We start from the raw sequence: 25,299 nt of genomic DNA on the forward strand, positions 1-25,299 counted from the left end.
CGCCGCACCCCACCACCTCCGCATACAGAATCTAAGCTCGGACACAGTTATGTACAGCTGTACCTTGGGAAGGATCCAGACAGCCACAGCAAAACAGAGCAGAACTCAGGCGTCTCCAGGGACCCCAGCAGGGTCGTGGCCTCTCCCCGGACCCACCCCTAACTCCTGCCTTCGCCACCTGCCAGACCAGCCCCGGGAAGCCAAGAGCAGCCAAGGCCCCTCCCCAGGCCCCCAGCTCCCCGTCCTAGGGCTGTGGGATCCAAGTACTTTTCCAAAAATAATTGTGAAGCTACAGCCTTGGTTTGTAGGTTTTATTCCTTTCCATAGCAAGGGCTTCCGTGGCAACGTACAATTGACTGGACCCAAAATGAGTTTAAAAATAAAACAACTAACTCCTCAGCGAGTTAAGCTTATGCAGTCTTTTATATATATATATATATATTTTTTTTTTCTTTTGTCTCAGAGTGGGAGGGGGGGGTTGAGGGGTTTCGCAGAAAAAGGATGTATGTACAGGGGTTCACCTGGCTGGAGTCAGGCTGTGGCTCAGGCTCGTTAAGGGGACATGGGTCACACCAGCTTCGGCCTCAGAGCCAGGGGAGCGATCTGGGAGACATTTCCCCTCTCAAGAAAATGTTGTTTCCTTCCTGTGACCCAGCCCTGGCCTGGGAATCTGCGCAGGACCGCCCATGATTGTCTCTGCCCTCGAGGGCCTGGCCGCCAGGGCACGCACCGTTCAGCCTCCCCAGGCTGGTGGCCCCGCTGCACTGGCTCAGCCCAACCTGGGCTTCAGCTGTTTCAGGAAAGGAAGCCAGAAGAGAAGGTGTGGGCCGAGGGCCTCTGCACCCCCCCACGCCCGCACACCTGCCCCCAGGGCCCCAGAAAGCAGATGGGCCAAGCAGCACTTGGCGCAGAAGAAGACCCAGAAGAGAACTTGGGAACGTCTCCCCAGTCCTTGTTAGAAACAAGAGCACAATAAATTATTTTTGCCTACTCCTTTCTCCTTCTAAAAACGGTTTTCTTCGTTTGTCCCCTGCCCCCCTCTTCTTCTCTTTATAAAGTTGTCCATTCTGTTCTCCAAACAATCGTCCGTGATGGAAACCCCACCTGGGCAGTAAGCCGGGCCAAGGCTGCCTCCCAGCCCGGGTGAGAATCTTCACAGTGACCGCTGACGGCCAAGTGGAGCGCCCACAGGAGAGGCAGCTTGGGGCTCCGGCCGGGCTGACAGGAGTGGCATCAGTCTTCGGGGAAGGGCAGGCTGCTAAGGGTTTGGCCCACCCTGCCTAGGGGCGCCCAGCCTTGAGCTGCCCGCCACCCTCCTCGGCATCTGTCCGTCTGTTTCTGGGGGGCTGTCCCTAGCCCATGGCGGTCACCATGCTGGAATGGTGGGGGTGGCCGAAGGAGAGGCTGGAGGAGGGGTGGATGGGCGTTGGGGTGGGCAAGATGTGTCCCGAGTGGCTGAAGGGTGGGAGGTGGCCCACGGGCGCCATGTGTCCGGCCAGGGCAGCGGCGCTGAAGGGGGAGGCCTTCTCCTGCATACACTTGGACAGCTCCTCAAAGCACTCTGCACCTTTCTTGTTCTTCTTGGACTTGGTGGACATCTTCCGATTCCTAGTCTGGATCCCTTCCTTCTTCATGGTCAGCGGCCTGTTCACCTGGGGGCAACCACAAAACCTTCAGGAGGTCCAGTTCCCTTCCCCAAACAAGACCCCGACCCCCAGCTTCTGCACGGGGCAAAGGCAGGTCTGGGCTGGGGACCCCACTTGCAAACCCCCCCTGCCCATTGCGGTCTTCCCGCCAGCACACTACCCTGTCAAGAAAGGTGCTTTTCACTGTGTGGGACCCGCAGGGCAGGGCGCTGAGCCCACTAAGTGCCAGCACCGTCCCCCATCAACACGACCAAACTCCATGGCCACCTTTTGTTTTAAAGAGGCACCACTTCCCCCGGACCTGCAGGGCCCCCCGCTGTGGGGGACACACTTCCAGCCGGCTTGCCCCCTCTTATGGGAAGCCCTTCTGGCACTCGGGGCTTTCCCCGCAGGGCGGCAGCCGCCTCCCAAGCCAAGCCACGCTGGAGATTGTGGCTGGGGCCCCCCTTGCCTGGCCGCACAAAGAGCAGCGGTCCCCGGGGAGGGGCAGGGCGGGCCGTGGAGGGGTGGACTCACATTGTGCAGCTTGTAGTAGAGGCCACAGGCGTTGCAGACAGGGTCCCCGTTGGCGTTTCGGCGCCATAAGGTGGTGGTTGTCGTCTGACAATTCGCACAACAGGTGCCGGCTCTCCTGGCGGCCGACTGGGAGGGGAGGGGCGGCGTCAGCAGACTGGGCTCCCACGCCCCACCTCGACCTCCCTCCCCAACCCTCACCCCCCCACACCCCTGTCCCTGCCAACTGAGCCCGGGAGCGGGAAAGCTCACAGGGGAATCCAGGCATCTCAGAAGCCGTGGAATTTTAGAATTTGAGACCTAAACCAGTGCAGAACTTAGAATAAAGAACAATCAGAAGCCTGATCTCGGAATCCACGGGGTTGCAAGAGCTGAAAGGACAAATGAGCCACTGCCCCCAACCGTCAAATGGGGAAACTGAGGCCCCGAGGCGGCTGACTCAGTCCCCCTGGAGCCCCTGGGTCTGGAGCTGCACTCCCACGCGACTCCTTTCAAAATCCACCATCCTGGGTGTGATGGCCCCGCAGAGGCCAGGCAGGGACGTCAAATGTTTAGGGAGGTCTGGAGCTGCGCCATCCAGTGCCCATAGCCACTAGCCATGTGGGGCTGTTCGAATTCAACTGGACTATGATTTAATAAAATTAGAACTTCAGTTCCTTCTATGGCATTAGCCACATTTCAAGGAATCAACAGTCACGACCACAGTGGACAGGGCAGAGCCAGAACATTTCCATCAGCAAAAGGCTGGTCCGTCCGGCACCCTGTACCCCAAACCACAGACTGCTGACTGCTCCGCAGCCCCTCAGGGAATGCAGGCCAGAGATAGTCTGGAAATGAGGGTCTGGTTTCTGGAGAAGGAAGCTGAAGGCTCCTAACAAGAGTAAGTAAGAGAGTCTTGACCGAGAAAGCAGATCTCCTCTTAGGGTTCACCAGCGCCAGCCCCACAGTGACAGAACACGTCTGTCCGCCCCCCCCCCAAATATTTCCCAAAGAACCACAGGCAGCAAGACAGGGGGTGGGGGAAGGAGACCAGCAGAGGCTGGGACGGCCTAGGGCCGGAGCTCGCTCACTCAGTCCGAGGGACCTGCCGGACTGCAGCCTTGGGGGCGGGGAGGGTGAGGGTGAGTAAGCGGCCTGGAGCTGGAATTCTGACTCAGGGGCCAACACTGTATCCTCCACCCCTACCCCCACCCGGGCCCTCACCCCGCCCTCGCTAGGGGGTGGGGGGGAAGGGGGGCCCCCAAAGAGGCAAGCGATTTAAGCCTCGTAAATCACTTCGCCCTGAAAAAAATATATTTATTATTCTTAGCATTTTACGCATTATTTGCAGAGCGGAGGGTATTAGAAATTTCAAAACAGCCCAGCGAGAGGCAGGACTGAGCCGAGGAGAGGCTCTAAAACTCGCGGGGTCCGGAAACAGATACGCGAAGTTTCCTTATCTTCAGGCTGCAGATGTCCGGATAGGAAACTCCGGCAGGAGATCCGAAAGGGCATTTTTTTAAATCACTCAAATGAAAATACACAGTATAGGTGACTCCATGGAAAAATAATAAAGGGCAGGTTTTTTTGGTGGTTGGTGTGAGTGTGTGTTTTATTTAAATAAGCGTGAGGAGATTGTGTGCTGGGCTACAAGGAAAATTACTTCATGGCCCTATTTTTAAAAAGAGTTAAACAGAGGCCAGGGGACAGGAGTTGGGCCCTTGGACACTCCATGTTGGGGATTCCTGAGCTCCGTGCGGTGAGGGTACCTGGTGGGCTGCAGAGGGGGAAATCTGGCCCGAAAAAATCTGACCTAAAAGAAGAGCGACCCCAAGTGATTTTAATGATAAAAGGATTTCAAGAGGCAAAGCAGCTGCCTCGAAAGGTTTTGGTGGTGTTACTATTATTTTTTCAATAAGTCGCCTGCCCGGCCCAGGTTAGCGGCCCCCCCGCCCCCAGCCACTTGCTGCCCCGTGCCTACCAGTCTCCGCTTGGGCTTGATGAGTGGCCGGTTCTGCCCGTTCATCTTGTGGTAGAGCCCACAGGCATTACACAGGTAGTGCCCGGTGCCGTCTCGCCGCCAGAGAGGGGTGGCCGTGGCCCCACAGTTGACACACTCCCGGCCTTCTGAAGGGGGACAGGGAGAGACAGAGGGCCTGCTTAACAGACAAGGTCATGGGAGAGAGCCAGGGGTGGGCGGGCGCCGACCAGGCAGCGGTCGGCCTCAGCCCGGGCTGCTTCGGGCGGTGACTTTTAGCTCCAGCCCTGGGCAGGAAGAGGGACCCGGAGGAGGTTTCCCCCTCAGAAGAGGAGTTCAGAGAGTAGCTTTAAGGCCAAAGCTCCCTCTTCAAAACTCTCTCTTGAAGGAAGGGAAGCGGGGCAGGAGGGAGGAGTGGGGCCAGGGCCCCAGGGATTCTCGGCGCGACAATGAAAGGGTATTTACAGCAAACTTTGCCGAGGGCAGGGCGGTGGCAGGAGTGGCCCCGCTCGACCTGGCTGGGCCTGGGAGGGCTCTGGCTCGCTTTCTACTTCTGCTTCTCCTCTTCGGTCTCCCCCTTTTCCCCAGCTGCGTCTGCCACCTCCCAATTCTCTGCCCTCAGCTCCTACCCTCCTTCAGTTCTCCAAGCAGGGGAATTTCCTTCTTTCTCCCCAGCTGCCCCCTCTTCCGCGGAGGCCCTAGAATTCAGTCCCAGACTCAGATCGAAGTTGGTGTTCTTTAAAATAAAATAAACCATAAGCCCTTTTGTTTTTAAGCCAAGTAGACTAAGTGACCTTGGTCTTCTGTCGATGGTGGGTTTTTGGGGTTCTGTTTTTGTTTTCTGTTGTTGTTGTTGTTGTTGTTGCTAAAAGACCATCTGGAATTCAAATAGAATGTGTAAAACAAACTTGGGAGAAGGGGCTAATTAAAGGCAAGGTAGCAGGCCTGAGCAGCACAGGGGCCCCCGAGGTGGGGCTGAGGTGGGTGCCCGAGGTGGCAGCAGCAATCAGCCAGGGTAGCCGGATGCCCTGGCATCACGAAGTCCAGGAAAATGTTTCCCCATTTAGTTTCAACTAAATTGTCTTTATATTATACGGGCATGAAAAGTTTCCCGGACTCAGGAGTAAAAGTTTAAAAAGTCTTTCTCTTCCTCCACTTACAGGCACTGGGAAGGAGGCACGGACAGCCAAAGTCCTGCCCTAGCCCTGGTTTCTGCTCTATGGCCAGATTCTTGGACAAACCAGCTGGGCTCCAGCCGTCTCCTCCGGCAAAGGGGCAGAGGCACCTACGCTTCATCCCCCTCACTCCAGCCTTCAGGGCGAATGAAGGACGCCAGGGGGCAGGGAGCAGGAACAAGTCCTGGGAATGTTGCTTTGGGGGAAATCTCCCAAGGAGATTGGGAAACATCGAAATCCCAAGACTGGACTGATTGCGTTGGAGAACCAGACTCCTTGAGGGCCGGGAGCACCTACAGTACACCCACAGCATGCACACACACTCACAAACACACGTACACACAGCCTCATGGTTGTCACTTGGGTATTGCATTCTCTCCCACACTAAGTCAAGAGGCTGCTCAAATTTTCACTTCAGATTAAGGGAAGGGAAGGGGGAATTCCCGTCCTGTGCTGGTCTGGCACTGGCCAACCTTGGAAGGGAGGGCGAGGAGGGGGGAAGGGAAATGAACTTTGGGGGCCACTGGGAACAGTTAAGAAAAGGACAACAGTTTTAGGGCTCCCTCTCCCCCATTCTGGAGTCTCAAACATCTGTTGGAGGCTATTGGAGGGGGACATCACCCATCCCAGATCTGGAAGACTGACATCGCCCCATCTCCCATATCACAGCCCTCCTCCCCCAAAACACACACACAAAAGCACAAACCATCCCCACTTCCACTAGGTCCCTGGCACCTGCCTTTACCTGAGCAGGAGCGTGCCTTGCTGCGCTGCTTAGGGGTGAAGCTGGACGCAGGGCCACCCAGGAAGCCTCCAGGGTGGAAGAGTCCGCTGCTGTAGTCGTGGGCAGCGGCCGGCACATAGGATGGGTAGGTGGGGATGGGGTGGTGTGTGGCAGGCTGGGTGCCCATGGCAGCCAGGCCTGGGCGCAAGGGACTGCCGCTTTCCATCTTCATGCTATCGGTCAGTGACACCTGGTACTTGACGCCATCCTTGTCCTCCCCCCGGGCTGCACTACCCCCTGCGGAAGAGGAGGCTGGAGAGGCAGCCCCGGTGGTGCTCGGGTCGGGAGACACTTCCTTGGGCGGAGTGGGTGGGAATCCGAAGAGGTGGGAGCCAGAGTGGGCTGCAGTGGGAGTGAGGGAAGTCACAGAGCTCCCGCTGCCTCCCCCACTCCCACCCCCTGCCCCTGGGTACACGGAGAGGGGGCCTCCAGGGCCTCCAGCAGCTGAGGGGTGCAGCGGTGTCTTGGAGAAGGGGCTCACGGTCCAGGGATTGTGGTGATGTGCTGCAGCAGCGGAGAGGGCAGCTTTACCCCCGTCGAGCCAGGGCAACCCCGGGCTGTGCAACAAGTGTGGACGGCACATCTGGCCTCCGGTCAGGCGGGCTGCAAGAGGAGGGAGAGGGGTCAGGGTGGGCAGAGGCTGAGCGGCGCTGGGGCTCCGATGCACAGGACCACAACTCACAGAACAACCAGCAGTAACCTTCTTCCCAAAGAAAACCAGAAACATAACACCCCAACCGGCAATAATCAAGAATGTCAGTCCCGAGCTGACGGACAAGTGGCACAGAAGGAACCCCAGTGGACCAGGGCCTGGAGGGAACCCCCACAGGCCAGCTGGAAATGGGCAGAAACCCTAGGGTGCCCAAACCCTCCCCAAGAGGCTGCTGTCCCCACCTTTCCCGCCCCAATTTTTCAGCTGCTCCGATTCCTGCGGATCTCACATCCGGGAAGCAGGCAGCCGGGCCCTCCTCCCCTCCCGCCCCTGGCGCCTGGGCTCCCAGTCACCCACTGGCCGGGGGCTCACCGTGCGCGGGGCTGTAGGAGACGCGCGCCCGCGCGTGGGCTGGGTTGGCGTAATACGGGTTGCCTTGCGAGTCTAGGTGGTTGAAGAAGACGTCCACCTCGTCGGGAGGCAGCAGCTGTGCGGGCTCCATGTAGTTGTGCGCCAGGCCCGGATGGTGCGAGTCGGGGTGCTGCGCATTCAGCACGGCGGGGTGCGCCATCCAGCGCGGCTGCTCCGGCGCCACCTCCATGGCCCGCAGTGGAGGCTCGGGATCTGGGCCGAGGCGGTGGCGGCGTCCCTGAGCGACGGAAGGGGGCGTGAGGGGCGCCGCCACGGCCTGACACCCCCAAAGTCCCGCCACGCGGAGTCCCGCACGCCGCTGCGCCTCAGCCGAGCTCAGCCGAGGAACAGTCCCGGGTGGGAGGAAAACTCAAAGCTCAAAACGAAAGGAAGGCGGAGGAGAGGGTTCAGCCGCACACACTCACATGGTGACCCCCGGTCCCAGAGCCACACATTCGTGCACGCCGGGTCACACACGGGACAAGCCCCGACAGCAGTTACCCCAACAAACACATACAGAGTCTCACTTTAAGTCGGACAATCACACCGACCCCCCTCCTTCCCGGTACACAAAACACATAAACACAGACTAAAAGTTGGAGACAGGCTCCTGGGCACCCACCGGGGCACATGGTCCCAGCGACACGCACATACCTACACTTGGCGCCAGATACACATACCGACTTGACGACCTCCGCCCCCCCCCCCAACACGCACACGCAGCCCCAGCGGCTGGGAGCCAGCCCCCTGCGTGCACTCCCAGGCGGCACAATCAGGACCTCTCACCACCGCACACCAAAGCAGTCACCCGCAGCCTGGCCCCGGCCTTGAGCCCCGGAAGAGACCTCTCAGAGCTTGGCGCGCCCCAGGCCCCCCGCCAGTTCTCGCACCCCAAACTTACACACGCAGCGCCGCGGGGAGGGGGGGGCGCGGCCTCGGGATCGGGGGATCAGCACCGGCGGGAGCCCCGGGAGTGGCGGGCTCAGGAATCGCGCTTCGGGCGGCTGGGCTCACGGGGTAGGAGCAGGGGACAGCGCGCGCCTCGGCCTCAGGCCCGCCCGGCTCCGGCCCCTCGGCATCCTCCGGCCGCCCTGGCGCCAGCTCGCGACTCCTGCACAGACATGAAGCGGGGGCCGTGCACGCCTAAGAAGCCCGCGCCAGCCAATCAGCGCCGCGCGCCGCCCAGCCTCCGCCCCCCATTGGCTGAGCCCGCAACTCCGGTCCGCCGGACTCCCGGACTGACCCGCGGGCCTGCCCCCCTGCGCCGGCGGGCCCCCTCCCAGCGCCCTCCCGGCGGCCCCTGCTGCCAACGCCCCCCGCCAGGACCCTCACCCCACTGGCCAACTGCTGCGCCCCCTCTTGCGGACACTCCTGGATCCCCCTAACCTCAGGGCCCTCCTCCCAGTAACTAACCTCCAACTGGGGACCCCTCCCCGGGAGCACGGGTCGTGCACCCTCTGGGTGTCTGGGTGTCCTCTCTCCGGGACCCCAGCCCTTCCACTCTCGGATCCCACCTCCTTTACCACTGAACGTGGCCAGCTGAAGTCCCGGCTACCTACCTAGACCATTCCCTCCCCCGACTCGGGCTCTGGCTGGGCAGGGGGTTGGAAGGACAGCTGCGGGACAGCAGGAGCAGTGAGGGGCAGGAACTACGCGGCTCGAGCGGGCACCTGGGCCTCGGACAACAGGCCGCTTAGGACTGTGCTTGACCGGGTGGAGGTGGCCTGGCTGGCGGCTCCAGAGAGGGGGAGGGGGCGTCCCCTTCCCGGGCGTGGCCTTCGCAGACCAGCGGGCCGAACTGCCTGGGGCGAGGCCATGGAGACCCGGACTGGCGCCGGCGCCGGCTCGAAGGAGACGCCTCTGGGCAGGAGGAGGCATTTTTCCCTCTCGGGGGTCCCTAAGGCGGCCCCTGGGGAGAGGGAGGCGGTAGACTGAGAACTCCGTCCCCTAAGTCACCTGAACTGCTCTCCACACACCTCCAGTGCAGAGATCCAGCTCTGTGGGGGGAGTGGGCCCCGTGCACAAATCTCCTTGCTCTCTCCCATTATACAGACTGAGGAGACCGAGGCTCGAAAGGAGCCTGTGGCCGACGAGGGAGGCGGGGGGGGGGGGGGTCAGAAACAAAGAACTTTGGGGGGATTGAGACAGGTGCGAGGGTAAGGGGGAGTAATCGTCGTCCTCCAGCCCCTCTCCCTTAGCTGAGTCTACGGCTCTCGGAGTAGGAGCCCAGAGGGATCCCAGGTGGGTCCGGGACCGGGGAGAGGGTGGGGGTCCGGGCCACCCCCGGGAGGGTGGGGGGAGGGGCGGCGGGATTGACAGTCGGTAATTGGGTAACTGGAGGCGGCTTCTCCGGCCGGGCGGCCCCGCCACCGCGACGCCGGGCCCCTGACGTCACCCGATTCGCCAGGAAATGAACTTTTTAATAATCCGAGGAGGGAGGAAAGCCCTCGGTCCCCTCGGCTCGGGGGGCTCCCGGCCAGGCCCAGCTCCGCGGGCGCGCCCCAGTCACCCTCTCCCAGGCCAGCTCTGGGCAGCGCCGGGGGTGCCGGCACGGGCCAGGGGCCTCCTCCTGCCTCTGCGTCCGGCTGTCCGTTCATCTGTCCGAGGCCCTGGCGCAGGTAAAGACGCGGGGCCGGAGGCGCGGAGCCCCATCTGGCTGGGAACCAGCGCGTCCCGGGCGCTTAGGGACCCTCCTGCCCCGGCGGCCCGCTGCGCCTCCCGCTCCCCTCCACTCCGGGGCGCGCCAGGCCCGCCCGGGCTTCTCGGAACTCCGCTCCGCATGAGAGGAGGCCGGCGCCAGCCGGATAAAGCGCGCCGGAGCCGGGGAGTGGGAGCGCGAGGCCGCGGGCGCCGGGCCTCCACGGCCGGGCCGGGCAGGTGATTGGCCTCAGTGCCTTCCGGTTCGCGTTCCCCGCAACGCGCGCGGTCTGGGCCGGACTCGCTGCCTCTCTGTTCGTCTGTCTCTCCTCCCTGCCTTTAGCTTACGATTCTTCATCAACGCGTAAAATGCGATCGTCAGAGCCTCGAACGTGTTTGGCGTCCCTGGAGCCCAGCGAGAGCTTATCAAAGACACCGCGGCCCCGGGGACAATCCCCGGTGTCGGGCAAGGCTGCCCCGTCAGCCTGAACCCCGGGACCCAGCGCAGGAGGCAGCCAGCCGCTCGCCGGCCGCGGGGCCTTGAACGCCGGAGCCGAGCGGAAGCCTTCCGTGGGGCTGCGATCTGCGTCTTGTCTCGCAGGGACGTGGCCGCTCCGGGCCCTCGGGAAAACAGGTAATTCGCTTTATTTCCCCCAAAGGCGTGGTTCAAATGACCCCCATCCTGGGTGGGCCTGCAGTTTCATCATTCCGAACTCGGCTAAAAGCTCCTCCGGGGCAACCTGAAGCCTCTCCGGGGCAGCGTCTGGGCCACCGCAGGAGCGGAGGTGACCATCCTGGCCGGGCCCCCTGCCTGAACAGCAGCCCTGAGCTGCCCGCTGGCCTGGCGCAGAATCGAGCGCGGGCGGGGATTTAATTACCCCGCTCGGCGGCTCAGAAAATCGCGGCGCAGAGGAGCTTAGCAGGGCAGTTAAGCAATGCTTGAGCAGGGGCCTGGGGAGAGCCGCACCAGTCTCCCTTCCCGCAATCGGGGCCTAGAGAAAAGGGGAGGAGGGAGCTCCCCCAGGTCTCTTGAGGCCACCCCGGGTTGCCTTCCTCCAAAAGGCAGGCAGGCAGCCGGCCTGTCGGAGGCCTCCACTATGATTTGAGCTCCTGCGTTGGACGCGGGACTGCTGCGTTCTCCCGGAGGAACGAACCCGCCTGGGAGAGAAAAGAGGGGCGCCAGGCAGAAGAAGGCCCAGCTGGTCGGTAAAACAACCCCCACTCCAATCATGAGTGTACGTGTGTGCCCGACCAACCAAGGGACACTACCCGGGCATCTTGCCCAGTAGGCAACGGAGACCATCCTATCACCTGTACCCAAACAAACGTGGGGGGAGGATCAGGGTGGCCCCCCCAAATCGGCTGGGATTGCGGGGGCATCCTTGAGCCTGAGAAGAGCAGATTTATTTCAGTTTACAGCCTCGGGATTCCGGGTCTCCGGAACACCTTCAGAGGGACGCGTTCCCTTTTTCATGTTTTTGTTCGTTTCCAAGGGTTGTTGCTTATGCGGGTGCTGCCTTTTGATCACACCGAGAAGCTGTCACTTTCCTTACATAAGAACAAGACTTCAGGAAGCACTGGGGAAGGGCAGCAGAGAAACTGAATTTTCTAACTGCCTTTTTCAAGTGGCCTGAGATTCCCCGAGAAAGCCTAGGTCGTCGGTGCGGCTCAGGATGCTTTCTCCGGGGAGCTGGCAGCGCAGGGATCCCGAGGCCCGGTTCTACCGGGCCTCACCGGCCTGGGCCGTGGCTCTCAGCTGCCCGGTTTTCCCCGTCCTACATAGCCCTCCCCTCCACGCCCTTTGTTTAAACTTCCGTCATCCAAGGTAGCCCCTCTGGAACCATAAGTTTGCCCTCTCTTTGTAACCTAATTCTTCCCACCTTTTCCTATGGGCATCGAATTGGCCCGCAGTGGAGGGGAGATTCAAAGAAACCAGTTTGCTTAGGGGCTGCCTTCCATAGGGATATTTAATTGTCAACCCAGCGACCTCCCAGCCCTACGCTGGCAATGTGCCTTGAGGGGTACTGAAGAGGAAGTGGGGGCCGCTTTAGCCAGAGGGGTTCAGAAGTCCCCAAAGGGCAAGGCCTCAGATCTGCTCAGGCCTGCAGCCATCCCTCCAGAGGGGTTCTGCAATGGAGGGTCCAGGGCTCCAACAACCCCTTCTGCTCGTTGGGGTTCACTTCCAGTCCCCCAAATGTGAAGGCTCCCTCTCCTGTGGCCTCCATGAAGACTCTCCCACCCCTTACGTCTTTTGGGCCTTTTCGAATCGTAAAACCCGGGGCCCACGACCGAGAAGTCTTGGCGCCCTGGGTCGAGGCGCCTGGGAGATCCCGTATCTCCTTATCAGGTTCCACCTCCAACCCGCACAGCCTCCCCCATGGGCCCTGCTGAGACCTGCAGCAATCGGGCAGCGTTTTTCCGTGCTTCACGAACAGCCACGGTTTACTCAGAGCGCCTGGCGGCCCGGCGGCCCGGCGGCCCGGCAGCATGACAACTGGTAAATCCGTTTCGTTAGACGCAATTTGTTTGCAATTTGTCAACCCGGCTGGGAAACGCTCTCCAGACGCCTGGGCAGCCGCCCTGGCCCTACCTGCTTCTCGAATTCTGCCTACTCATAAACGAATCCCATCGCTAGGTGCCCGTGTAGACCCGGAGCTCACCGCCAGATGTTCCCGATCCCCGGGAGACGTAGCTTTTTCCAAAACAACGAATTTCCTTCCGTGTTTTCCGGGAAAGGAGCGGCCGCCACTCCCGGGGGCCCTGAACGCCGGATCTTTCCCCTCGCGGTTGGGGCAACCTGGAGTTCAAGCCTGGCTGCCGCCGAAGGATTCTAAATGCCCGGCGTCCAGACAGACCGAGACCGCCGTCTACGCCTCCCGGAGGCAGATCCCGGAGCCCGCGGCGGCCCCATTCTTATTGAAATCCCACTAAACAGATTCCGACTCGGGCTTGGGGCTGGGGGGAGACTTCCAGACCCGGCGCTCTCCCCCACCCGCACCCCAGCCACACAGGATAAAGGGCCGCGGGGCGCGGCGCGCGGGGGCGCACGCAGGAGCGAGCCGGGTTAAGCCGCGCAAAGCCGGCGCACGGGACCAGTCGGCAGGTGCAGCCGCGGCTCGGCTGCCGGGCTTGGGCGCCTCCGCCGCCGTGGCCCGGAGGTGGGGGCGGCCGAGACAAAGACCCCAGCTCGGGGGCCGGGAGGTGGGGCGCTTTGCTAGGCACTGGGAATAACCGGGGCTCGCGGCCTATGTATGGCTGCATCCGAGAAATGGGAAAGCGGGAGGCCTGACGCGGGACTGCTGTCCTCAACTCCGCAAATACTCCCTCAGGATTAGGCCCCTATGACCTGGGGTTCGAGCCGCTGGTAGGACCAGGGCGAACCCCGAAGACCACATGTCAGGGGCCACTGGGCTAGGCGGACCGCGTTTAGGGGGCCCAAACCTGGGGGCTGGAAGGGCCCTGGCCAGGCGGAGGTGGGGGGACTTACCGAGCGAGGTGCGGCGGGCTGCGCCCCCGGGTGGACGGGGCCGGAGCGGAGCGGGGCGCACAGCGCGGTGCGTGGCTAGGTGGGCCCACAGGACCCGGCGCGGGCTGGCGGCGTTCACCAGCAGGGCCCGGGCGGCGCGCCGAGTGGCCGCATGGTGAGCGGCGGGCCGCTTTTGTTCGCCCGGTGGCCGACGGGGGCCGGCTGGGGTGGGGGCGAAGGCAGCCAGGAGATAGAGGCTTGAGCAGCGAGCCCGGGCGGCGCTGGCCTTGTTACCTCCCTCTCGCTCCCGCTGCCTCTCCCTCCCCTCCCCCGGCCGCAGTGGCCGCTGCTTTTTATTTCGACAGCACTTTGAGGGGGCGGGAGCGCCGCAGGGGGGCAGGGGGTTACCCAGAGCTCTGCGCCCCGTTTCCCTGGTCCAGCCGCGGGGCGGCAGGCCGAGGGCCGGTGGGCACTCAAGGCGCAACACCCTACTCGCCCATACTCCAGACTACTCCCGCCCTTGCAGAGGCGCACAAATGAGCACCCCTGCTCTCAAGGGTGTATGTTCAGAAAGTCCGGGACGTCTCTTTTTGGAGACTCTCCCCGGGGACCCTCACGAACCGTGGCCACAAGCGCTCACACACGTACACAGACAGCCGCCTGCTCCTCCTCCAACCTTCTTCCAACAGTGCTCACGCAGACACACATCTGTGCACACGCGTTAGCGCACACAGCTGGGGCTGCGTGGACATCCTCAGCCGGGAGATGTGGGTCACATCGGCATGCACACATGCACACACCCAAATGTAGCTTGAGAATCTGGCACGCGCAGCATGCACGCTCGAGCACACACACACACACACACCCCTCACTTCCAGGCTGATTCGGCTAGATGTAGACACATGGCCTCTCCCTTCCCCATCTATACCCCCATTCGAATTCCCCAACTCCAGAGCAGACCAGAGCATTTCAGGAGTGGGGTGTGAGGCTTCTCCTTGACCCATCCCCAAGGAACCGTCTCACAGGAGGGGGCTAGGGAGTAGAGGGTTTGTCTTTGGAAGGCTAGGCAGAGGAGTTGGGTGTGGGAGTCTTCCGGGCAAGAATGCTTTCGGGTTTGTGAGCTAGGGGAATATAGTCCTTGAACTTCCAAAGTTCCTACCTCAAAATTCAATTCCACAGTGCAGGGGTGGAGGTCTGGTCCCATTCCAGCTGCCCTGGGGGAGTCAAAGTAGCCTGGGGATCTTGGGCCCAAAGAGAAAGTGCTTTGCTTTGGAAGGACTGGGAAAACTAGTGTGTGTCCCAGAGTGTCCAGCCCCCCATCTCTCTGGGCATCTTCTATCTGTGGGTCTTTCTTTGAAGCTGATAGTGACTGTGTTGCATATGTATTTGCTGTGCGCACGCAGGAGAGTATCTATCCTGAGCGCCCCTGTGTGTCTGTGTGCATTTGTGAGCGCATGGAAAGTCTGCAAAACTGAGTATATTAGTATGCCCATTTCTTCTTGTGGGTCCCTGAGAGTTTGTATATTGAGAGTCTGTGTTTTGTGGGTTCCTGAGAGTTTGTATATTATGTGTGGCTGTTTCGGAGCATGACTCCCGGAGTGCATGTGGGAGAGTGTCTCTGTGGAACTGGGATGTGTGTCCCTGTGGCTGTGGATCTGTGTGATCATTGTGTCCACGAATCATTTGATGGGAAATGAGTATTTCCAAGTGTTTATTTATAAATTGGTGTGTGTCCCTGTGTGGGTCGGTAGCAGTGTGTGTCTGGGTATCCTGTGTCTATGAATTGGGGTGTGTGTGCGTGGTGTGTGTCTGTCTGTCTTTACCAGCACTGGGTGTTGGGTGTGTATCATTGTATCTTTGAGCTGATTGTGGACAGTGTAGAGTGTAGCCAAGTGTGTCTGCACATCTGGGTATAGCTGTAGGTATGAACTGATACGTGTTGGGCTGGGTGTTTATGTCTGTTTACCTAGGGTGTGGGTATCTGTGTGTATGAATTATCTTTGAACTATGTGTGTTTCTCTACCCAGTATTACCCTGTGTCTGTTGTCTGGGGAGGAGTGTGTCCCTGGGTGACACACAATATGTGTGTCTTCCCAGATCACCCATCATCCCTAACTGGCAGGGCAGGCGGCCAGTGGAGCTCCGGGGTGCCATTTGCGAGGGCACTTTCTGTCTGTCTGTGGGAGGGGGCGATGAGCTGATAAGGCTTATCTGCCGACGCCAGCGCCATGCTGAATAACCGCTCTAATGAGGTGGCCTTGCTGGGACCACCGGCTCCCAAGGCCCCCAGCCTCACTGGGGAGGGGCATGGGGGAGCCAGTGCTGGGGCACAAGGGCAAATCCCCATGAACCCAGCAGGGCCTGAATGTCTACTGGGCCTTTTCTAGTTCGGTCTTGTTTCTTCAGAGGGGGGTTCGAGGTCTTACCCCCCCACCCCACCTGCCATCTCTCTGCTGGGCTGGGCTGGGCTGGCCAGAGCCTGCTGGAGCCTCCCAGCCTCTGGTCTGCAGTCAGGAACACAGCCTTAAGAGGGTAGGGGGTGTGAGGCCCATTGATGCAGGGTGGGGGGGACCCTTGGGTGGGGGTAGATTGAGAGACATGGAAGCCCAGGGATGGCAAGACCCAGAGAGACAGGGAACAGGGATGAAACAGGGAGACCCAAGAACAGATTTTAAAAAGCAACTGCCATAGAGGAACAGAGACACCAGTAGGGGATGGAGGGGTAGTTTGGGGACATGCAGGAACAGACAAAAACAAACAACCAGAAAGTGGCAAAAGAGTCAGAGAGAAGGGAACAAAAGCAGCGAAAGTGTTAACCAGAGACAGACACGGACAAAGAGACAAGGGAGAGATACAGAGAGGAGAGAGAGAGCAAAACAAATAAAAAAGAGAGAGATGGAAGACAGAAGGGAACCTGGACGGGCTCTGAGAGCAGCGGGAGAAGAGGGAGAGCAGGAAGGGCCCCAAATAGACTGAGGGAAGAGTGGGGACGCGGCAGACAGGCTGGGCAGGATGGACAGATGGATGGAGGGACCGCGGCAATGCCGAGCACCGCGCCCGAGACGAGCGCGGGAGGCCGCTCGCCAGGCTGCGGGCCCGGAGGGCGTGAGCGCAGAGCCCGCGGGCCGGGCGGGGCACCGAGGCGCGGGCGGCGGCGGCGGGCAGGGGGGTCCGCGCGGGGCTGCGCCGCTGTCCGGGGTAATTTTTCATCTCGGCCGGCTAATCTTTGTTCCCGGCGAAGATAATGAATAGCCAATCGTTATCTGCCCGGCTCCCGGAGGCTGCCCGAGAATGGGGTTGTACAGGGCTGGGAATTGTTTCCAAAGTGCCGCGGAATAAATGGTGTTCCTTATCTCTGCCTTCCAGATTATCGGAGCCCTTTCAGAGCGCGCACAACAAATGCGCCCGCCATCGAATGCATCATTTACCACCGCAGATCCGCGCGCTGATGGGCAGGCAGATAGCCGTCCGCGGGGGGCACGCCGGGCGCCCCGTGCCCGCGCCGCCTGCCTGCCTGCCTGCCTGCCTGCCGGGGGCACCCGCGTGTGCGCCCCCGGGTGTGCCCGGCATGTTTGGATGGACATTCGCGTGTGCGAGTGGATAGGCACTGAACAAGAAAGGGTATTGGTATGCATGCGGTTATGTCAAAGAAGAGTGCTACAAGAAAGTGCAGATGTGCAAGCCCACACGAACATGCGTGGTGGGCGTGTGTGCCTGGAGATGGCCCAGCAGAGGCTGTTTGAGGGTGCACAGAGGAAGGGATGTTGCACGTGAGTGTGTAGGTATGCATGTTACTCAGGATGGGTAGACACGTGTGTGAAAGGGTGGGTGTGCAAATCCATGTGTACAGTGTGGTGAATGAGTGTATTGTGAGTTCCTCAATGTATCTGCCCTCGACGAGGCTGTTTAAGTGTGCACACAGGAGGTGGTGTCATCTGCCACTAGGGCGCGTGTGTACGTGTATATTCGGACATGGGTGTGTTACTCTCCTGAGTGTTGTGTGCCTGCAGGTGTCCCACCCTACTCAGTGTTCTGGGTTCATACAGGCCCGTAAGCATGTGCATCCATGCATACCTGTGACTGCCAGGAGTGAGTGCGTGTGCAAGGTGTCGGTGTTCACCCCGGTGTGCGCCTTCAGGGTGCGCGGATCTGCGTGAGGGTGGTTGTGTTGTTGTGTATCCGGCTGCCTGGGAGTGCCCGGGTGTGCTGCGGGGGCCGGGAGGGAGGGGCAGTCGTTGGGGCCTGCGCCTGCGCCTGCAAGTGCCGGCTCCGGACACAGAGCGGGGGAGCTGGGAGCCCTCTCCAGCTTGGGGAAGAGCCAGCCAGCGGGGAGGGAAAGGTGTGTGCGGGTGTGACAGACGCCACAGTAGAAGGAATGGCATGTGCTAGTTGACAGAAAACGGGGTGTGCGGGTGTGTAAGAGAGAGGGGTCGTCCGAGGAGTTTGGGAACACCCAGGGGTCCCAAGCCGCCTCAGAAAGCACGCCCCGCCAGGGGCCCCAGAGCCTCCCCGCTCCGGACCTGAGGAAAGAGAGACCCGAGCCCCGCCGCCTGAGGTCCCCGCGCAGTGAGTGACACGCGCCGCCGACAAAGGCTGTATTTTTCCAGGCTCGAGCCCCGCCCGCGCGCGCGCGATGGTCCCCATGGCGACGCAGATAGCGCCGCAGCCATTTTCCCTATCTCCCCGGAGTCTATTATACCGCGGGATTAGCTCATCTCCAGGCAGGTCAAACCCAAAGTCACACAACCTGCGGCGCGGGCCCCGCCCCCCGCCCGGCCGCCCCTCCCCCGCCGGGGGGTCCGGTCCCGGCCCGGCGACCCCCGAGCGGCGGCCCTTGCGCAGGCGCAGAGCGCCACCTGGCGGCCGCCGGTGTCCCGAGTGGGGTCCCCGGGAGCCGGCAGCCTGAACCCCAGTCACCAGGCAGAAGAGCTGGGGTAGGGGTCCTCTCCTCCCGGAGGTGGACTCTCCAGAAGCAGGGGCTTTGTTTTGTCACCGCTGTGTCCCCAGGCCTGGGCTGACACACAGTAGATGCTCCGTAAGTGTTTCTTGAAAGGATAGATGGATGGCAGGAAATTATAGACCTAGCAAACTGTCAAAGGTCACACAGCTTAGTTGGCAACAAGAAATCATTTCTTAGAATGTATCCACTGAATTTAGGATAACAGCCAGACTCCTCTGGAACCTGTGTAATAGCGTTTGCTGATCACTCAGACCTATTTCCCCCCTTTCTTGATCCAGTCACAGTGGCCTTCCTTCTGTTCTTTGAACAAGCCAGAACATTCCTCCCACCCCGGGGCCTTTGTGTCTGCTCTTCCCTCTACCCAGAGTGTATCCTGCCTCTGCTCAAATGTCACCCCTCGGAGAGCAAAACTGAGCCTTCAGACTTTTCTTTTAGAATAAGTACTTCCAGGGTAAGCTAGTCTCCTCCCTGTTTGTGCAAGTTGCTGGCTCTCTTGCCCCACTGGAATGCTAGGCTCCCTGGGGAAAGGGAATCTGTCTTGTTCCCCAGCGATAGGCTGGAATCTCCTCTGATAACTGGTCGACATCAGGCACAACTTTGGGAATGAGTGAATGGGGACAAGAGGAGGCCAGAGCAAGTGGGTCAGACTGTGCCCTGCTATCATGATCATTTCTCCTTATCGTTAGACCATTCCCCCCTACCCTGCCCCTGTGTTGTGCTCACCCTGGCCCCAGGATGCCTGGCTCCACCAACCTGCCGGCGCTGGCAAGTCCAGAGGGACCTGGGACTTAAGGGAAAGAGCACCGTGGAGGCCCCTCTGCAAAGCGCACCTGCGTTGCTAGTGGGGGCAGAGAACACTTCTCACCCTGTGTTCTCAGGGAGCTGTGGCCTCTCTGGGAAGGCCTGGGCCGCCGGGTGAGCCTTCACTCATAATACAAGATAATTATACCCGAGTCGTCATGAGGTGGTGATGATTAATTGCTATGCATGGGGCATGGACAGTGAAGTAACTAGAACTAGAGAAGGCCACAGCCCGCCTGGGCTTCCAGGTGGGAGTCCAGCCAGCCCATCGCCAGGCCAAGCTTCACCCTGCTCCGGTGGGCTTGAGACAAACCCCGTGAAAGGCTTTGCCCAGGGACTCGGAGAATAAGCTCCCTGTTCGCTCAGAAGTGCCCCAATTCCCTCCCAGGAGAGAAGCTGTGGATTAATGCAGGTTCTTGGGCCAGGACTCCCCCCAACATATATACTCACACCCCTTCTGGCTGGGTGGCCTTAGGCAAGTCACTTTCCTACTCTGAGCCTCAGATCTGTTTCTGCAAACCTCCCTCCAGGGTTATGAGAATTACTCATAAGCATGTATTTGAAAGGAGTTTTGTGATCCAGGCTTTGAAAATTGGCAATCCAAGTCTCAGGGACCCATGCAGTGACTAATTGTCACCAACATTTCAAAGTGGGAGATTTCACATAAAGAACTTCATTTCCAGCTTCTCTTGAAAATTTGGAAGATTGGCTACCCTGGGCCCACATTCTTGTATGGTAATGTAATGCCGGAGTTCTATATCACCAGCCCCCTGTGCACTGGGGTCTTCGCCCACCCACTTCAGGCCCACGGGTCAGGGATGTGTCGCTCATAGAAATAACGTGTGCTGTGGCTATGTTGGTTTTGGCCTCTCTTCTCTGTATCCTTTCCTGGAATTTCCAATATCTTTCTCCCTCCAGGTACTGTAAACCACTTAATAATAAATTAATTAATAAATCCAATCAACACTTTAAAATAATGTGTTTGGCCACACTGCTTTGGACCCTGGGTATACAGCATTGAATAAAACAGCTCTGGTACCTGTCCTCAGGGAACAGTCAGACATAACACAGATTAATACATCATCACAAATCGTGACAGGAACTCTGAGGGGCAAAGAACATATATTTACAGATACTGAATCCAAGCATATTTGCAGAGACCTACTCTGCGTCAGGTCCTGTGCTGAGAGGTGAGGGCATGTAATGAAACCCGATATGGTCACTGTGGGCAGACAACTCACAGGGTGGTGGAGGTGCAGGCACATTAAGAGATTCGGTTAATTCCAGCCTGTGAGAATTAGAAGCACAGGGTGCTTGGGGGAGAGGCACTTATCCTAGTCTGAGAGCATAATATATAAAGAGTGCCTACAAATCAATAAGACAAAAATATAAGAGAAAAAATAGGCAAAGGGTGTGAACAGAAAATTTACAGAAAAGGAACTAGAAATGGCTCTTAGATTGATGAAAATATGCTCAGTCTCACCAAGAGAAATGAAAATTTAAAACACATTGAAAGATTTGGGAAGAGAGATATGTTCTAAAATTAGACTGTGGTGATGGTTGCAACTCCATAAATTTACTAGAATCTATGAAATGTACATTTAAAATGAATAAACTTCATGGTGTGTAAATTATACCACGTAATGCTGTTTGAAAATAAATCCTAAAACACTTTGAGATACCATTTTATATCTATCCAGTATTAGCCATACCAAAACATTTGATTACATACTATGTTCCTTCGGGGGTGGAGAGGCAGGCTGGTGGGAGTGCCAACAAATGCACTCTTGGGGTGGGATAGGCAATGTGACACTATCATATTTACAAGCACATTTATGCTTTGAACCACTAATTCCATTTATGGGGTATAGATATGCCCTTACACTTGTGAAATTTGTAAAGAAATTCATTGTAGCCTTGTACTTTGTGGCAAGTGATTGGAAACAAAAGATGCTCATGCAGAAGAGATGGTAAAAGTATTGTCATACAACCAAAAAGTAGAATGTTATGCAGCTATCATGAAAGAAAAAGAGAGAGAGAGGAAGGAAGAAGTGAGGAAGGGGGGAGGGAGGGAAGATGGAAGGGAGAAAAGAAGGAAGGAAGGAAGGAAGGAAGGAAGGAAGGAAGGAAGGGTCTCTTTACGTAAGGATATTGAATGATCCCCAAATAGATTTAGTGGAAAAATAAAAGTGCACAGGATTAAGTGTGGTGTGCTACCATTTTATTAAAAACGGGGATAGAAGACATATTTTTTTTGTGTACATATTTATAGACTTTCTCTGGATGGAAAACAAAAGAAACCATGAACAATTTTGGCACGCACAAAAGGATGGAGGTGTGGGTGGCTGGGGCTAGGGATCAGAGAAGACTTTTCACTGTGCAAGCTTCAGTTACTGTTGAAACTCCACAGATGGACAGAGATTCAGAGATTGAGATAGAGATATATACAGTTACACATACTCACATGTATATCCATACATATCCCATACAAAAAACTAAAGATTAAAAACCAAAATGAAAAAAAAATTTATTAAAAAAATAAAGAGGGAGAAGAACAGAACTTTGCCAAGAAAAGTCGGGACAGAAATTTCCCATCGCTGACCAGAATGTAGAGAAAAAAGAAGTCTCCTGCCCTCTTGGCCAAAATGTAAACTGGAATACGTGTCCTGCAGGGTAATTTTGTTGCACCTAGAAAGTTGAAGAGAGAAATGCCACACGACCCAGCAAGTCCTTTTCTAGGCATATGAGGGATCTCACACATGAATAAAAGAGATGTGGGGCAAGGATATTCATGGGGCATTATTTGTAAAAAAAAAAAAAAAAAAATTAAAAATTTTAAAAATTTTAAAAAAAAAGGAAAGAAAAATATTTAAAAGAAACTTTGGATGCAAGCTAATGGCCCATCTTGAGGGTACTAGATAAACAAATAGTGGAAAGTTCTTTGAATGGAATAGAAGCAGTCACATTGTATGGATAGGTGCAAAGCACATAATGTTTCAGTCAAAGAAAGAACTGGCAGAATTTTAAACATGAAACAGTACTGTATGTTGTTTATGGAAATGAAGCATATGAAGTGAAAGTATAGAAACATAAATGGAATTAAATCTTCTGGAAGTTTTAAAAATAAGATCTGGAAGGGAGCAAGCCATGCCATGTTCCTGGACGGGAAAACGTAATGCCACAGAATGCCAATTCCTCCACAGTTTCTGTATCAATTTAATGTAATTCAAATTAAAATATGATTAGGGTGATTTTTTAAAAAACTGGATAAAATGGACCTCAAAGATTGCATGGCAAAATAAATGCCCAAGAATAACCAAGGAAAATTGGAAAAAGAATAACATGGGGTTTTCACCTTATCGAAAATAAGAACATATTATAAAGCTGCTATAATCAAATCAACATGGTGTTGGCATAAGAATAGACAATGGGAAAGAAGAGAGAACCCAGAAACAGATTCCAGTATAAGTAAGAATCTAATACTTGACAAAGGTAATATTTCAAGTCAGTGGGGGGAAGGGTAGATCGTGAAATACTTGGTGACTATCTATCTGGAAGAAAATAAAATTGGACCCCTCGTATATCTAAATGAATTCCAGATGGATCACAAATTTTAATGTGAAAAATAAATGACTTGCAAAGAAATTCCCGGAGGTGACACTTGAGGGGGACCGACACTCTGCTGGGGAAGCAGAGGGCGAAAGGGCTCAAGATGGCCAGGGGGAGGGGGAGGCACGGGTGTATGGGAAGCCTCCCCAAAACCTGGTCACATCCATTACCATCTTCAGAATTGTTTGCCACATCTCTACCTCTGTGCTATTTCGTTAATCTTTTTACTTTATTTTTTTTTAAGACGGTATTTATTTATTTGAGAGAGAGAAAGAGCACAGGCGGGGGGTGGGGGGGAGGGTGGCAGAAGGAGAAGCAAATTCCCCACTGAGCAGGGAGCCCAATGCTGGGCTCGATCCCTGGACTCCGGAATCATGACCCGAGCCAAAGGCAGACGCTTAACTGACTGAGCCACCAGGCGCCCCAATCTTTTTACTTTAATTCAATTCCTATCTTTATAAACCAAATTGTTTCTAAAAGGTAAATTTGTATTACTGCCAAAATCATGGGTTCAGTGAGCTCATTATGTATTTTTTGAATCACGTGGAAATAAATAGGTTGACTATTAAGATTAAAAAAAAAAAAAGTCTGGAATTACCCTGGTAAGATGGGTTAAATTTGCATTTTGGAAATCACTCTGCCACCTTGTGGGCAGGAGGGACTGACTGGAGGGGGTAAGATGGGGAAGTGGCCAGAGCAACCATCCCTAGAAGATAGTGAGGTCCAAGCCAGGGTCGGCCACACCCTCCCCTCTCCGTCTCCCACACCCACTTTCAGTGTGTCATTCCCAAATCTGACCACCTCCCGGCATCAACACAGCTACTGCCCCGCCATCATTTCAGATTACTGGACTAACTTCCTCAGTGGAAGTCCCCCAGTTTCCCCCTGTCCATTCAGAACACAGGAGCCAGAGGGATCCTGTGAAAATGTAAGGCAGACCCTGTCCCTGCTCCGCCCCACACCCTCTCAGGGCTCCTGCCTCGCTCAGAGGAACCCACGCCATTTGTTCCCTCTTTGTCTCTCTCATCTCCTTCCCTTTGCTTGCTCAACTCCAGCCCAACTGGCTTCCTTGCTGTTTCTCAAACGTATCTGGCACATGTCCACCCCAGGACATTTGCACTTGTTGTTGCCTGTGCCCAGATATCCACACGGCTTCTTCCCTTCCTTCAGGTCTCTGCCCGAATGCTGCCTTCCCCGAGAGGCCTTTCTGGTGAAGACCAAGCCAGCTGTGGGTGACAGCCAGGGTATAGATAGGTCCTAGAGGCCCTGCAAGCTCTGTGCAGCATCTGGGCAGATAGGCATCCCTAGAGCCTGGGGTTAGAGCCACGCCTCCCCCAGATGCCTAAGCCCTTTCACCTGAAGCCAGATATATCCCTGGCCTCTCAATTACATGAGCCCTCTCATTTTCTTCCTTTAGCCAGTCTGAGATGGGTTTTTTTGTCTCTTACAACTAAAGGGTCCTAGTAACCTGAGTTGTGATAGATGAGAGATGACCAAAAATTCTCTGTTACTGAGAGACACGTCCCCTTCCCTTGAGTCTGGGTGGTCTCTGTGACTACTTGACAAGAGAAGATGGTGAAAGGGACACTACGTTTCCAGGTCCAGAGCTTTGATTATTAGCTTCCACCCCCTGCCTCTTGAAACCCTCTCCATGGGAGTCCTGAGCTGCCATGTAGAAAGTCCAGCTACCCTGAGGTCACCAGGCCACCATGAAGCCGGAGCCAACCAGGTGGAGAGACTGTGTGCGGAGAATGAGTCGCCCGGTGTTTGAGCAGTCCCAGCTGAAGCTCTGCCTGGGTAGTTTTTTTTAGCGCAGCAATAGATAAATGGAACAATAGTTATCTGCCGCATACACTTACTGGATGGAGAAGCAAGACAGACAGACGAGGCTGCTGACACACATCGGATTGGCTCGTTTCCTTGGGAATCCTTATGCTCGTCAGGGCGGGTCCCAGATGCCCAGCAGAAAGAGTCCTGGCAGCAGATGGCAATACTAAAAAAGATGCTTGTCATGGGCAAGTTTCTCTGCGGCACCGAAGGATATTGAAATGTCCACAATGGAAGTAACAACACACCTGAAGCAGCCCAATCCAACAATCCTCAGGGGAGGGAGGAGAAAGGAATCATGCTATAGCCACACAGTGGAGTCCCGATGGCCGTGAACATAGAGGACAACACCATCATCAACGTGACGAGCCTCACCAAGGACACTGCGAGAGAGAAGGAGGTCACGGAAGAGCACACATGTAGACTCCATGTAAACAGTGTTTGAAAACAGGGAAAGCACTTTTGGACAGTCTATGCTTTTGCACATATGTTTGTGCGCAGGACTGTGAATATAAAACTGGGGAATGCGGCCCTTTGCGGATGACCAAAGGGATCTTCCCAGAGTGGTGTTTTTGCCCCCTGGGCAGGTCGCAGCAGGTGCACGGGTCCTGCGCCCGCATGAAATGCCCTCGTGGCCAGGAGCTGCGAGGCTCAGAGGATGAAGCAGCGCCCGTCTGACACCGAGCTCCATAAATAGTAGCTATTATTACTGCCATTAGTAGATGGCCTTCATCTTACAGGTGGACAGAGCTGCGGGGAGGGAAGCAGAATGCACAGAGACTGGCAGCTCGTGGGCAACAAAGCTGGGAGTGATCCAGGCCTTCTGGCTCTTTCCACCCCTCAAAGTTGCAACTTAATAAT

The 25,299-nt window shown here is 56.8% G+C and overlaps 1 protein-coding gene and 1 long non-coding RNA gene across 4 annotated transcripts; one reads left to right on the top strand and one right to left on the bottom strand.

Moving 5' to 3' along the window:
- Nucleotides 1-296: 296 nt before the first annotated feature.
- On the bottom strand, nucleotides 297-13,281 carry GATA2 (GATA binding protein 2). 2 transcript variants are annotated; one of them, XM_078074384.1, is made up of 6 exons: nucleotides 13,263-13,281; nucleotides 7,100-7,376; nucleotides 6,037-6,678; nucleotides 4,120-4,265; nucleotides 2,163-2,288; nucleotides 297-1,652 (listed from the first exon to the last, which is right to left on the bottom strand). In XM_078074384.1, exons 2-6 carry the CDS (start codon nucleotides 7,326-7,328, stop codon nucleotides 1,353-1,355), a joined length of 1,443 nt encoding a protein of 480 aa, XP_077930510.1. In that variant the 5' UTR covers nucleotides 7,329-7,376; nucleotides 13,263-13,281; the 3' UTR covers nucleotides 297-1,352. The 2 variants fall into 2 exon arrangements, with proteins under 2 accessions (XP_077930510.1, XP_035934385.1); XM_036078492.2 differs by lacking the exon at nucleotides 13,263-13,281 and adding an exon at nucleotides 8,040-8,253.
- Nucleotides 9,530-12,811, top strand: LOC144382210 (uncharacterized). 2 transcript variants are annotated; one of them, XR_013448693.1, is made up of 4 exons: nucleotides 9,530-9,756; nucleotides 10,119-10,409; nucleotides 12,145-12,272; nucleotides 12,411-12,811. It is a non-coding gene; the product is annotated as an uncharacterized LOC144382210 (long non-coding RNA). The 2 variants fall into 2 exon arrangements; XR_013448692.1 differs by having other exon boundaries at nucleotides 12,145-12,811.
- Nucleotides 13,282-25,299: the final 12,018 nt, after the last annotated feature.

The sequence above is a fragment of the Halichoerus grypus genome, chromosome 1, assembly GCF_964656455.1.
Source record: "Halichoerus grypus chromosome 1, mHalGry1.hap1.1, whole genome shotgun sequence".
Classification (NCBI taxonomy): Eukaryota; Metazoa; Chordata; class Mammalia; order Carnivora; family Phocidae; genus Halichoerus; species Halichoerus grypus.

Coding starts and splice junctions, on each gene's coding strand:
- GATA2 (XM_078074384.1), bottom strand. CDS start 7,328: ATGGAGGTGGCGCCGGAGCAGCCGCGCTGGATGGCGCACCCCGCCGTG. Junction 2,289..4,119: donor TCAAGCCCAAGCGGAGACTG/GTAGGCACGGGG, acceptor CTCCCCTCCCAG/TCGGCCGCCAGGAGAGCCGG. Junction 1,653..2,162: donor TCTACTACAAGCTGCACAAT/GTGAGTCCACCC, acceptor GGTTGCCCCCAG/GTGAACAGGCCGCTGACCAT.